Consider the following 15306-nt stretch of genomic DNA (forward strand, 5'->3'; position numbering starts at 1 on the left):
TTTCAATCTTCAGACAGCTTCGTGGTTTCCCATCAGGCTTTTTTTAAAAAAAGGGAACCTGCCAGAAATCCACAAAGCTGCCTGGTTTGGAAACCAGTGCTCCCACTCTCAGCAACTGTCAGCTGTAAATATGGAAAGGAGTGTTAATGAGCATTAGATAAGGATCAGAGCTTAGAAATTCCAATTCAGCTGTGAATCAGACAGTGTGAATTTTTTTTAAGCCGGTCTGGTAGAAAAGAAGAAGCCAATGGGAAATTTCAAATCCCTGAAATTACCAGTCACGGACGTCAAAATGTTTTACTACAGACACTGGTGTCTGTGTACGGACACTTTTCCGACCCCGCTCATGAGATGATTGTAGTTATTGACCTTGCGGAGCTCAGGCTTGAGGGAACTTGGCTGCAGACTGCAGCATTTTGATGGCTGTTGTGGTTATCTAGCACCAGGGTAGGTGCTGGTTGAGGGGGGCACAAGGGTGCAGACATGCTGTCACTCTGAGAGAGGGCAACATGTTCCATTCTCTCTTCATGACTGCTTCTACTAATGAGCTGTTGAGCAACAATACTACTGATAGCAGAACAGCAGATTGTAGGATATCCATTAGGCGATTGATACTTGTCTATTTGATCTCCAAGGCTGATCAAGATGGAGGATATGGTGTAGCCCAGTGCCCAAATAGCCAAACAATAAGCTTTCTTGAGAGATGCTATTGTAATACAGACTCCTGCAAGGAACGTCCAGCTGCATCATCCACCGAGGTAGCCGCATGCGCCACTGTTGATGGCAGTGTGGCCATTCCATGCACAAGAACTCCACAAAAGTCAGCAGTGGACTTCTCCACATGCTCCATATTGCAGAAGCTTCCTAACGGATAGTCCAATGCAATCAGCAATTACTGGTGCATAGAAAGCATCTTTCTTTTAAGAGTTGTACACTTAAAGTCTGCATCACTGTTCTCTTTAACAGAGCTAGATCACAAGCTTGCAAGAATGTCAAAAAGACGAAGTTAAGACCACTCTACCTGAATACACGCAGCATACTCAAAAAGGTAGATGATTTAAAGGAACAAATAGAGGTAAATGGGTATAATCTAATTGCCATAACGGAAACGTGGCTACAGGGTGACCAAGACTGGGAACTGAATGTTCACGGATATTCGACATTTAGGAAGGACGGGCAAAAAGGAAAAGGAGGTGGTGTTGCGCTGATAATAAGGGACTGGATCAGTACATCAGTAAGTGAGGATCTCAGATTGGAAGAACAAAGTGTGGACTCTGTTTAGGTGGAGCTAAGAAACAGCAAGGGGCAGCAAACATTGGTAGGAGTTGTTTATAAGCCACCAAACAGTAGTGGTAGTGTGGGCCATGGTATTAATCAGGAGATTAGAGAAGCATGTAGCATGGGTAATACAGTAATCATGGGTGACTTCGATATGCAAGTAGACTGGGTTAAACCTAATGAGCACTAATGCCATGGAGGACGAGTTTCTGGAGTGCGTTAGGGATGGTTTTCTAATGCAGTATGTCGAGGAACTGACTTGAGAACAGGCTATTTTAGATCCAGTATTATGTAATAAGAAAGGGTTAATAATCTTGCTGTAAAAGAACCCTTAGGGATGAATGACCATAATAGGATAGAATGTTACATTATGTCTGAAAGTGAAGTAGTTCAATTTGAAGCCAGGGTGTTAAATTTGAAGAAAGAAAATTACGAAGGTATGAGGGGCAAATTGGCTGAGGTGGGTTGGGAAAATACATTAAAAGGTATGACAGCACATAAACAATGGACAGTCTTCAAACAATTATTACATAGTTTAAAGCAACTGCACATTCCTTCAAGGCACAAAAACCCAAAAAGAAAAAATTAGTCAACTGTGGCTAATAAAGGAAGTAAAGGATTGTATAAGATTAAAGGAAAAAGCCTGTAAGGTTGCCAGAAATAGTAGTAAACCGGAAGATCGAGAGGATTTTAGAATACAGTAAAGGAGGACCAAGAAACTTATAAAGAAAGGGAGAATAGAATAAGAATGGAAACCAGCAAAAAACATAAAAACAGACTGCAAAAGCTTCTATAGATACGTAAAATGAAACACTTGGCTAAGACAAATGTGGGTACATTACAGGCAGAGTCAGGAGAATTTGTAACGGGGAATAGAGAAATGGCACAGAAGCTAAACGATTACTTTGTATCTGTCATCTGTTAATAAAGCATACAGTATACAGTATCCTAGGCTTTATTAATAGGGGCATCGAGTACAAGAGCAAGGAAGTTATGTTGAACTTGTATAAGACACTAGTTCAGCCTCAGCTAGAGTATTGCGTCCAATTTTGGGCACCGCACTTTAGGAAAGACATGAGGGCATTGGAGAGAGTACAGAAAAGATTCACGAGAATGGTTCCAGGGATGAACAACTTCAGTTATGAAGGTAGATTGGAGATGTTAGGACTGTTTTCCTTGGAGAAGAGAAGGCTGGGAGGTGATTTGAAAGAGGTATTCAAAATCATTAGAAGTCTGGACAGAGTAGATAAATTGTTCCCACTTGTGAGAGGATCGAGAACAAGAGGGCATAGATTTAAAGTATTTGGTAAGAAAAGCAAAAGTGACATGAGACAGAGAGTGGCTAAGGTCTGGAATGCACTGCCTGAGAGTGTAGAGGAGGCAGGTTCAGTTGAAGCATTCAAAAGGGAATTAGACTGTTATATGAAAGGAAGAATGTGCAAGGTTATGGGAAGGTGGTGGGGATTGGAACTGAGTGAATCGTTCTTTTGGAGAGCCAGAGCAGACATGATGGGCTGAATGGCCTCCTTCTGCACTGTAAAAATTCTGTGATTCACTGAGGTAGATAGAAGAAATTTCCCACAATTAAGAGATCCAAGGAACTAGGGAGAATGAGGAATTGAAGGAAATTAGTATGAATAAGAAGGTTGTATTAGAGAAATTGATGGGGCTGAAAGTTGATAAGTCCCCAAAACCTGATATTCTACATCCCAGTGTGTTGAAAGAGGTAGTTATAGTGATCGTGGATGCATTGGTGATCATCTTCCAAAATTCTATAGATTCTGGAAGGGTTCCTGCAGATTGGAAGGTAGCAAATGTCACCCCACTATTTAAGAAGGGAGGGAGAGAGAAAACAGGGAACTACAGACCTGTTAGTCTTACATCAGCAGTAGGGTAAATGGTAGAATCTATTCTAAAGCATGTGATAAATGGACACTTGGATAATAATGATCTGATTGGGCATAGTAAACATGGATTTATGAATGGGAAATCATGTTTGACGAACCTGTTGGAATTTTTTGAGGATGTTACTAATGAATTGATAAAGAGGAGTCGGTGGACGTAGTATACTTTGATTTTCAGAAGTCTTTTGATAAAGTCCCCCACAGGAGGTTGGTAAGCAAAATTAAAGCACGTGGGATAGGAGGTAATATACTGGCAGGGTTAAGGATTGGTTAACAGGCAGAAAACAGAGAGTAGGAATAAACGGGTCAATCTCACGTTGGCAGGCTGTGACTAGCGGGGTACCACAAGGATCAGTACTTGGGCCCCAGCTGTTCACAATATATATCAATGACTTGGATGTGGGGACCAAATGTAGTATTTCCAAGATCATGAATGACACAAAACTAGGTGGGAATATGTGTTGTGAGCAAGATGCAAAGCGGCTTCAAGGGGATTTAGACAGACTTAGTGAGTGGGCAAGATGGTGGCAGATGGAATATAATGTGAAAAAGTGTGAGGTTATCCACTTTGGTAGGAGGAATAGATGTACAGAGTATTTCTTAAATGGTAAGAGATTAGAAAATGTAGATGTACAAAGGGACCTGGGTGTCCTCGTCAATAAGTCACTGAAAACTAACAAGCAGGTGCAGCAAGCAATTAGGAAGACTAATGGTATGTTGGTCTATTTGAGTACAGGAATAGCAAAGTCTTGTTTCAATTGTACAGAACCTTGGTTAGACTGCACCTGGAGTACTGTGTGCAGTTTTGGTTGCCTTGCCTTAGAAAGGATATTGTTACCATGGAGGGAGTGCAAAGAAGGTTCACCAGACTTGTTCCTGGGATGGAGGGACTGTCCTATGAAGAGAAATTGGGGCAACTGGGCCTGTATTCTCTAGAGTTGCAAAGAATGAGAGGTGATCTCATTGAAACCTACACAATACTAAAATGGATAGACAGGGTAGATGTAAGTAAGATGTTTCCCCTAGTTGGGGAGTCTAGAATCAGGAGACACAATTTCAAAGTAAGGGGGAAGTCACTGAGGACCGAGATGAGGAAAAACTTCTTTACTCAGAGGGTTGTGAATCTTTGGAATTCTCTTCCCCAGAGGGCAGTGGAAACTCAGTCATGGAGTATGGTTAAAGCAGAGATTGACAGATTTCTAAATACCAATGACATAAACGGATATTGGGATAGTGTGGGAAAAAGGCATTGAAGTAGATGATGGGCTGAATGGCCTACTCCTGCTCCTATGTTCCTACCCGGTGAGCTATTTCCTGGACTATCCTTTCCAATTGCACCTGCTCACTTCTGGTTAGTTAATCATTCAGTGCAGATGACACTAACTCGCTCACAATACCACGTGAGATGCCAATTTGTGTCCTGGTCCTAGCAAGGGTGAGGGGTAAGTGATAGGCCATCTTCAAGATGACTCTTCCATTAGTCTCAGGACCCCGTGTTGTCTGAGGGATCTGGAAAAGGAGACTGCGATAAGGGCTACCATGTAATGGCAGGGGAAAGCAGAAGCTGATGAATGGCAGTGCCATACAGCACCTGGTTGTAATGGTGTGTGAATGAGTTAAGTAAAAAGAGAAAAGGAAGGGAAGATGTCCAAACATCCTGCTATGCATGGCTTCTAGGCTGTCTAATACATCAACCATCAACTCAACTGGATCAGCCATATAAATATTGTGGCTAAAATAGGAGGTCAGAAGCTAGGAAGTCTGCAGCAAGTAACTCACCTTCTGACTCCTCAAAGCCTGTCCACCATCTACAAGTCAGAAGTGTGATGGAATACTCTCCACTTGCCTGGATGAGTGCATCTCCAACAACACTCAAGAAGCTCAACACCATTCAGGACAAAGCAGGCCACTTGATTGATACCTTATCCACCACCTTAAACATTCACTCCCTCCACTACCAGTGCACAGTGGCAGCAGTGTGCATCATCTCCAAGATGTAAGGCAGCAACTCGCCAAAGCTCCTTCAACACCACCTTCCAAACCTGCAATCTCTACCATCTAGAAGAACATGGACAACAGGCACATGGGAACATCACCACCTACAAGTTCCACGCCAAGTCACACATCATCCTGACTTGGAACTATCTTGCTTTTCCTTCATTGTCACAGGGTCAAAATCCTGGATCTCCCTTCCTAACAGCACTGTAGGTGCACCTACACCACATGGATGGCAGTGGTTCAAGAAGGCAGCTCACCACCAACTTTTCAAGAGTAATCAGGGATGGGCGAAAAAGATTAGTATAAATGGGTGGTTGATGGTCGGCACAGACTCGGTGGGCCGAAGGGCCTGTTTCAGTGCTGTATCTCTAAAAAAAAAAATGATGTCAATAAATGTCTCCTCAATTGGTGTCAGAGTTCGGAGTATAGCAGAAGCTCTTCCTGTTCTTGAAATCTCCCTTTGGTTGTGTGCCAACTCCTTCTGCAAAAGTAGCAGTGGGTTCGTGTGTGCTCTGTTGAAGGGGTTTGAAGATATATGAAGTGTTTTTCACAGTGCACACGATGAGAAGCAGCAGCAGCAAGTGTGCCCAAGACAGAAAAGTAGTTGGGGGGGGCGTGGGGGGAACAGCAGCAGGTGCTTAGTGTGTGAATACAAGAGAAGTGCCCCATTCTGATTGGAGGAAAGACATGGGAAGTGGGAAAGGGTAAGACTGAAAGTACAGGGGCTAAAGTCAGGTGGTCCAGGGTTGTACATAGTATAAGTGAAAGGGTGTCTTACCATGGGAGTAAAGTTGGCAGGAATTCACACAGAATCTTGGGCTGAATTTTTTCAACTCCACTAACTGCAAAGCAACGCACAAAGTATAGAGCAGCACCAAAAGTGCCACTTAAAATGAAATTGCAAACAACATTTCCTTAAATGGTCTATTCACGATTTATCAGTATATTTTCACTGCATTCATTTTCCCTTAGATTTGGTGACACTTAATCCAAATAGGAAATTTAATATTGCAAATGCTTTCAATGGCTCTGACATTGTTCACATCGCTACAAAGATAAATGACCCATTCACTTTTTCAACATTCCTAACGTTAATTGTGGCCTGAACAGTTTTTTTTTGTCCTTAGAGATGCTATGGAAGGACAATGGTCACCTCTCCAAGTTTTGAAATACAAAGCAAGTACATGAAAAGTACATAGAAGGTTCTCAGTAGAAAATATTGCATTTCATCAGATTACAATAAATGGATTACTTTGAAGATGATAATCATTATTATTACAAATTTGATATCTAAATACTTAAATTGCATGTGGAATTCTATCTGGTCAGTGTTATACTTACAGTGAAGGATCTTGGACCAGGTCTTTAAGGTTTATTCCACTTCTATCTTCTGCAAGGTTTCTGAAACAGCTATCACTCACTGTAAAAGATGAACAAAAAATCACAGTGATATTACAAAATATTGCCTTTGGAACAAAACACTTGTTCTCCCTCTTTTCTGTCAACTTTTTCTTTCCCCTCCCCTGAACGCAGTGATTTCTCCTGGGGTACAGTATCATGACCAACAGTTGGCCACCAGTACCTCACCCAAGTCACCAGTCTTCAACAGGGGATGCAACCTCAAGAAGCATTACAATCAAGACCATACATATTTATATGCACTTCCAGGTTTAGTCAGGTGCACCCGGTGGTGCTGAAACAAAAGTGTAGTGGGTCTTACCATCTACCAGCTTTCAGCCTTAGCACTAGCGACCACTAGCCTAACCAGAGAAGCTACCAGGGAAAGCCTGCAAAATGAATGTAAGTCAACTGAAAAAACAATTAACTTTCAACTGACAAATAAAATTTCACAGAGAAGAATCCGTTTTAAAAGGTGCTAGAAAGAGTAACAAAAAAGTTCTAATGCTTTTCAAGTTTATTTAAGTTGATGCAGTTGTATTTCAGCAACACTAATGCACAATAGATATATTCTGAGTTTGCAAGCCAAGAAAAGGTTTGCCAAATATACTGGATGGAGGTAGTAAGAATGAAGTGTGCACTACACTTAAGTAAAACTAGCAGTAGTAGAGATTATGATAAACAGAGTGAGTTAACCATTGTCATTTCACTAGGATATGTTAATTATGATCTTCTGCTCTGTCAAAGCTCTGACCCAATTGCCCAATGATCACAATGCTCAAAATTCTGTTTTGGTATTGTAAAACTTAAAAAATAATCAACTTTTATACACAATCTGAAATATTACTAAGAGGTGCATTCACAAGAACCAAAGAAATAATGTCTTATATCTATGAGAGAGCAAGGGAATTGACCTTGTAATGTTTAAAACAAAACTGTGCTGAAAATTACATAGCAATGATATGAGATGATAGGTAGAACTTCTTTATTTTTGCCCTTCCTGCATCACAAACAAGTCCTGTAACCAAAGTGAAAGAAGAATACACCAAAATTGCAAGTAACATTTAGGCCTTCAACTTTTGCCTCCTGAAGGCATGTCCATTTCTCCTGTTGTTTGGATCTCTACAACTTAATATAAGTAAAAACATGATAATCGTTTCCATCCCAAGGTGGGAAAAGAAATAAGTGAGGAAATTGCAGATGCAACATTGCAAAGCTCTCTAGATTCAGGAATTGTACCTTTGGATTGAAAAGTAGCAAAAAACCATTTCACTATTTAAGGAGGAAGGTGAGAGAGAAACTAGGTAAACAGAAGCCCAGAAGTTTAACACCAATTGTGGGGAAGTTACTGGAATCTATCAGAGGAGGATGCTGAGCACTTCATATATATCAGCTGATCATTGAGTCAGCATGATTTATAAAGGGTTGGTCTTGGCTGACTAATCAAGTTGAATTTTTTTTGAGGAGGCCACGAGCATGATGGATAAAGGGAGTATCTATGGATATTTCCTATATGAACTTCCAGAAAGCATTTGATAAGGTTCTGTACATGAGATTATCAAAAATGAAACCACATGGAAATAGAGATACCCATGTGGCATGGGTTGCTAATTAATTGTTAGATAGGAAACAGAGATTGGGATAAAGGGAGCATCGTGTGACTGGTAGGGTGTGACAAATGGTGTTCCCCAGGGATCTGTACTGGCACTTCAGCTTGTCACCATATATATTAATGACTTAGATGAAGGAATGAGAGTCGTATATCCAATTTTCTACATTAGGAGGCACAGCAGACGGAAGGAGGAAGTTACAAAAGGACATAGACAGAATATGTGTGTGGGCAAAACTATGGCAGATGGAGTTCAATGTGGGGACATATAAGGTCATCCACTTTAGATCCAAGAAAGTCAAATCGGAATATTTTCTCAATGCTGTGGAGAAGTAAAGGGATTTAGGTGTCCTGCGGAGAGAGGGGAATATATAAGGAATAAGGAAATGAGAGAGAAACTAAGCAAATACATTGTGTCTATCTTCATGGAGGAAGATACAAAAAACCTCCCAGAAATACTAAAGAACTAAGGGACTACCGAGAATGACGAACTGAAAGAAAGTAGTATTAGCAAAAAAGTAGTACTGGAGAAATTAATGGGAATGAAAGTTGATAAATCTCCTGGACCTGATGATCTACATCCCAGAGTGCTGAAAGAGGTGGCTGTAGAGAGAGTGGATGCATTGGTGAACATCTTCCAAAATTCTATAGATTTTGGAGCAGTTCCTGAAGATTGGAAGGTAGCAAATGTCACCCCACTATTTAAGAAACGGGGGAGAGAGAAAACAGGGAACTACAGACCTGTTATCCTGACATCCTTAGTAAGGAAAATGCTAGAATCTATTATAAAGAATGTGAGAACTGGATACTTAGAAAATAATGGTAAGAATGTGCAGAGTCAACATGGAGTTATGAAAGGGAAATCATGCTTGACAAACCTGTTAGAGTGTTTTGACGATGTAACTAGCAGAATAGATAAGGGAGAACTAGTGAATGTGGTGTATTTTGATTGTCAGAAGGCTTTCTATAAGGTCCCACACAGGAGGTTATAAGCAAAATTAAAACATATGGGATTGGGGGTAATGTACTGGCATGGATTGAGAATTGGTTAACAGACAGAAAACAGAGCAGGAATAAATGGGTCATTCTCAGGTTGGCAGGCTGTGACTAGTGGGGTACTACAAGGATCAACGCTTGGGCCCCAAGTATTCACCAGCTATACCAATGATTTGGATGTGGGAACAAATGTAATATTTCCAAATTTGCTGATGACACAAAACTAGATGGGAATGTGAGTTGTGAGGAGGATGCAATGAAGCTCCAAGGGGATTTAGACAGACTAAGTGAGTGAGTAAGAACATGGCAGATGGAATATAATGTGGAAAAATATGAAGTTAGTCACTTTGGTAGGAAAAACAGAAATGCAGAGTATTTTTTAAACGGTGAGAGATTGGGAAGTGTTGATGTCCAAAGGGACCTGGGTGTCCTTGTTCATAAGTCACTGAAAGCTAACATGCTGGTGCAGCAAGCAATTAGGAAGGCAAATGGTATGTTGGCCTTTATTGCAAGAGGATTTGTGTACAGGAGTAAAGAGGTCTTGCTGTAATTGTATACAGCCTTGGTGAGACTGCACCTGGAGTATTGCGTACAGTTTTGGTCTCCTTACCCAAGGAAGGATATACTTGACATAAAGGGATACCAGATTATCCTATGAGGAGAGATTGAGGAGACTAGGCCTATATTCTCTAGAGTTTATAAGAATGAGAGGTGATCTCATTGAAGCATAAGAAATTCTTACAGGGCTCAACAGGGTCAATGCAGGAAGGATGCGTCCCCTGGCTGGGTGGTCTAGAACCAGGGGACACAGTCTCAGATAAGATAAGCCATTTAGGACTGAGATGAGGAGGAATTTCTTTACTCAGAGGGTGGTGAATCTTTGGAATTCTCTGCCCCAGAGGGCTGTGGAGGCTCAGCCATTGAGTATGTTCAAGAGGTCAACAGATCTCTAGATATTAAAGATATCAAGGGATATGGGGATAGTGTGAGAAAATGGCATTGAGGTAGATCAGCCATGGACTGGTTGAATGGCGAAGCAGGCTCGACAGGTTGGATGCCTACTTCTGTTCCTATATAAATCATTGAAAGCTAGTGCACAGGTATAAAAAGTAATCAAAAAGAATACTGGAAATTTCAATGGGATTGTAATAAAAAGTGAGGAAATAATGCCTTAGTTGTATAGAGCTTTGGTCAGACCCTATCTGGAGTACTGGGTTTAGCTTTAGGTACCGTACCTCAGGAAAGATACAAATTGTTCTTGGAAGGAGTACAACAGAGAATGATACACCAGAATAATACCATGGTGTAAAAGATTAGTTAATGAGAACAGGTTTCATAAATCTGGCTTGTTTTCTGTTGAATTTAGAAGATTGAGGGGTGATCTAATCAAGATGTTTAAAATGATAAAAGGATTTAACGGGGTAATCCAGAAACAAGAGGAATAATCTTAAAATTAGAGCTACACCATTTAGGTGTGAAACCAGAAAGCACTTTTCACACAAACAGTGGTTGAAATCTGGAACACTCTCCCACAAAAGGCTTAGCTAAATTGAAATTTTCAAGACTGAGGTTATTTCGTAAAGATATCAAGGGAATAGCAACAAAGGCAGGCAATGAATTTCACCACAGGCTCAAGCGGCTGAATTGCCTATTCCTGTGCCTACGGCCATGTTCTTGCTCCCAAGACAGCACCAAAATGGCTTGAACCAAAGTCACGAATCATATACTGTTTGTGCACGTGACTGTGAATGTGCATTATTCTTGCTTGTTCTCTCTGCAGCATTTGATATGGCCATCAACACTGTTGACCTACACTTTCCTCCACTGTCCAGGCCAGTGGAATAGCCTTCACTTGGTTTTACTCTCACCTATCCAATTGTAACCAAAACATCTCCAACAATGGCTTCTCTTTGTGTCCCTGCATCTCAAATCCTCAAAAAGATCTATCCTTGGCCCCCGCACCTTCCTCACGTACATGATGTCCCTTGGCAGCATCATTTGCAGTAATGAGGTCATTTTCTACATCTAGACTCATACCACCCAGCGCCACCTCCACACCAGCTCCCTTGAATTCTCTATTGCCTGTGTTGTCAAGCTGCTTGTCCAGCATTCAGCACATTGGATGATCTGCAATTTCTACAAGCTTAAACATTGGAAAGTCCTTGCTGCTAACTACACCTTCCTTTCCAGGCACAATCTCATACCGAACCAGAACCGATAATTTTGGTGCCCTACTCAGCTACCGAGCTGTAGTTCCTACCTTATATCCTCTTCAATGCCTACTTCCACCTTTGTAATATTGCCCATCGCAGTCCCTAACTCAGCCTATCTGCTGATGAAACCCTCATCCATTCCTTTATCACTCGACTATTCCCATACTTTCCTGGATGGTCTCCTATCTCTAAGCTCTGTAAATTCCAGCCCATGCAGAATTCTGCCCTCTACCATATCTCACTTAGCTGTCACCCTCTTTCTCACTGACCTACATTGACTCTCAGTCTCCTAATTTAAAAATTAAAATTCTCATCCTTGTATTTAAATCCTTCCAGGTCCTTGTCCCTCACTACCTCTGTAACCCTCTCCAGCACTACAACCCTCCCCCAAAGCTCTAACCTCTTCTGTATCCTTCTTCTCTTCACTCCAACATTGGCAGTAGTGCTTTCAGCCACCTAGGTCCCACATTCTAGAATTTCCACCACAAACCCCTCCCTTGCCCAACTCTCTGCCTCTTTAAAACCCATCTTCGGCCAAGCATCTGGTTACCAAATCTAATGTCTCTTTCTTTGACTTGGTGTCCATTTTCTTGGTGTGGCTCTGCAAAGTGTCTGTGGTCAATCCTGGCTGCCATTTACACCTTGTTTTACCATGTGCTGTGCAGTAAACTTGTAAGATTGGATTGGTTGCTCTGCTGTAATAAAAATAATTGAACCAAATTTTGAGTCTCCAGCCATATTATTATTATGTATGATTAGGGAATGAAATTTGTGCTTTCGAATGGCATTTCACAGCTGTTGCCACATATTTAACAGGATACTGTACACACTGCTCCTGAACTGCATATGCACTCAACACTTCCATGCATTTAACATCCACATGTACACAAATAAATATTAAGGAAGTTAAAATAGCAAACACAACAAAAACTTTATATATGAAGGGGCACTTCAAAGAAAAGCAATTCCCTTTAACCCATTTTTTAAAAGTAAAGATAGATGCTTGCAGTGTGTTTCAGGCCATCTTTTAATATATTCAAACTACATTAGAAGACTAATATTGGATTCGGGGTAATATACTCGACAAAATTAATTTCAGGTTGCAGCTCGGCTGCAAAGCTTTCTGCAGGTAGATAGACAGCCGTCCAGAAATCTCTGGAGGATGCTCTGCATTAAGATAGCACTTAATATTGTGTTTCTGGGTTCTTCACACAAACTTAACAATCACACACTGATGAATGGTAATAAATACTTTGGGTTCTTTTTATTGAAGACTCAATACTACATACAAATTACAGGTGAGCTCTACATGCTCATCTTACTATAGGGATCAACACAGCTCTGACTGCTGTGTCACATGCTGTATGACATCACTTCCTGCAGTGATGATGCATACTTGTTATTTACATATTCTATTAAAGCAATATTATAACACTTAACATTTCTTTTGTAACACTAAGAATTTCTCTTCTTAGCATTTCTCTTCTAGATCATAAATGTCCCAGTGGGACCCTTCTGCATTTAATTATGCAGCCTCAATTTTGTATTTGTACAATTGGATTTTGTTCAGTAAAAAAAAAAGCTGCATTTGGCATCTGAAATTTTTGAATTTCTTTCATGTGAAACACTGGTTAACCATCATGTTCACTTTAACCTATCCACCTTATTTGGCTTGCCTAGGGCAGGATAAATAAGTTGAAGTTGAGAAGTTTATTTTGTCCTTTCAAGTTTAGCAGTCTTTAGAGGACATTGCACTCAAATACTTTTGATGAAATGACATCTATTTTACAGTGGTGTTACACTATTGTTACGGACAGGTGGGAAATGATAGGGAAAGTTTCCCTTATTCACCTCTCAACTGACTGCAGTATTTCGATTAGAACTGTGTTTAACCTTTGGGCGTTTTAATGGTCAGACAAATAACAGGTTTTCTTGTAGGTTTAAAGGAAGATAAATGTTTGCTAACCAAAACTCAAAAATTCACAACTTCACCTGCTCACATATGCGCACACATATACATACACACACACGACTAGAGATTAAAAGATAGCATGCATGTAGGTCTGATATTTCCAAAAAGAGCTCATTGCAAAACCTTGTTTGTTTTCCTGGGATAACAATTTAAATGAGGCAGGCCTGGCTTTTCTTTTCCTGGTTCACTGAAATCAAACTTGGGAAGTTTCAGGTGGACAGATGCTTTGCTGCAGACTTCTTCGGTTAAATCTCAGTCACAGTCCGATGGCAAAAAATCCTGTTACAATCTCTCAGGTAGGGAGTTTTCAAGGTCACCTTCCATCTCTGTCTCAAGGTAGTTTTAAAATGGTACTCGGGTAGGGTCTTCTTTGCCGGAATAGATCGCCCTCAAACCCCTGGCTTTCTGGTTCAGCAATGTGTCTTATTAAAACCTCCTTATCAGAATCTTGGTTTCTGTCAGGTGGCCAAGGTTTCTCTCTCATTGTGTTTTCATAAATGGTTTGATGGTATGGTCATTATTAGACAATGGATTTGGAAGTTGCTCATCTCTATGTCATCTTATTATCGTGGTGATTTTTAATACATATTGTCCTGCGTTTGAGTCTGGAGACTATATCTGCAAAGTCACTGTTAGTCCAATTGGTTGCAAAAGATAGCCATTAACACTGAATAGGCCATTAGCACTTCTAATGTTTTCTTCAACGCTTGACATCTGGTTCAGAGTTCCAGAAGTTACTGTACTATATTGTCAGTGTGCTATTAGTATTGAATGTAGACTATGGGTCAAAGTAATAGAAGTTTATTTACAGGGGTCTTCTCACTAAGGTATCTACAGGAACACTGACCAGCATGAAGTACAGACTCGTGACTTCACATCCTGCGATGATGCTCAAGGTCGATATACATAATCTACCCAGCAACAGCTTATGTACATTATACTACAGTTACCATGTGTATTTACAGTACAGAAGAGGTTACCTGACCTCTTACTCCATTTTGTCTTGCAGCAAAAGTGTCCATTTTGGAGTTCAATTCCTCAGTTTATTTTTATAGTTCATAACTGCTCCATGCGTGAGCGTGACACTATCCCTTTCACATCAAGTTCCCTCCAATGCACATTGACAAGAGTGTAGCAGTGTGATTCTGGAATCCAAATATGATCTGATTCTTGAGTGTAATGCAGCAAAATGGTGATATCAGCTACAGTAAGTAGTTTGGTATCTTCTGTGTTTCACACAGAGTGTACTATAACTTAAACTCAGTGATAAACTCCATTTAAAAATGTACAGAATGCTCCAAATGGTAAACTTCCACATTTGGATGGTTAGAGTTACACTAGCAGAAACATTAGACCAGTTTCCCTGACTATCCTTTCACGGCAAATGGCATGGGACATATAAAGGGAGAAAATAAATGCATCATGAAAATAGTCTTTCTGCCCAGGAACTATATTTTGCATTTGCCTTTTAAGAGGATTGACAACATAAGAACATAAGAAACAGGAGCTTGTGTAAGCCATTTGACCCTGATCCGCCATTCAACAAGATCATGGCTGATCTTCTACCTCAACTTCATCTTCCTGCACTATCCCCATATCCCTTAATTCCCAAAAATCTATTGGCCTCTGTTGTGAATATACACAACGACTGAGCATCGGTAGCTCTCTGGGTAGAGAATTCCAAAGATTCATAATCCTTTTGAGTGAAATGTTTCTCCTTATCTCAGTCCAAAATGGTAGGTACTTTAATCTGAGGCTGTGAACCCCTTTTCTAAATTCCCCACCCAGCTGAAACATCTTCACAGCATCTACTTTGTCAAGCCCCTTAAGAATTTTATATGTTGCAATTAGATCACCTCTCATTCTTCTAAACACCAGGGGATATAGGCCTAGTCTACTCAATCTCTCCTCATAGAGCAATCTGCTCATCCCAGGAAC

The 15306-nt window shown here is 40.6% G+C and overlaps 1 protein-coding gene across 10 annotated transcripts in view; it reads right to left on the reverse strand.

Moving 5' to 3' along the window:
- Nucleotides 1-15306, reverse strand: part of LOC137373899 (gephyrin) — a 623883-nt gene that overhangs the window by 403454 nt on the left and 205123 nt on the right. For all 10 annotated transcript variants that reach the window (XM_068039448.1, XM_068039442.1, XM_068039444.1 and 7 more), the window contains exon 2: nt 6522-6600. In XM_068039448.1, the coding sequence (XP_067895549.1) occupies nt 6522-6600 (79 nt within the window). The remainder of the gene's footprint in view (nt 1-6521; nt 6601-15306) is intronic.

The sequence above is a fragment of the Heterodontus francisci genome, chromosome 9 (genome assembly GCF_036365525.1).
Source record: "Heterodontus francisci isolate sHetFra1 chromosome 9, sHetFra1.hap1, whole genome shotgun sequence".
Classification (NCBI taxonomy): domain Eukaryota; kingdom Metazoa; phylum Chordata; class Chondrichthyes; order Heterodontiformes; family Heterodontidae; genus Heterodontus; species Heterodontus francisci.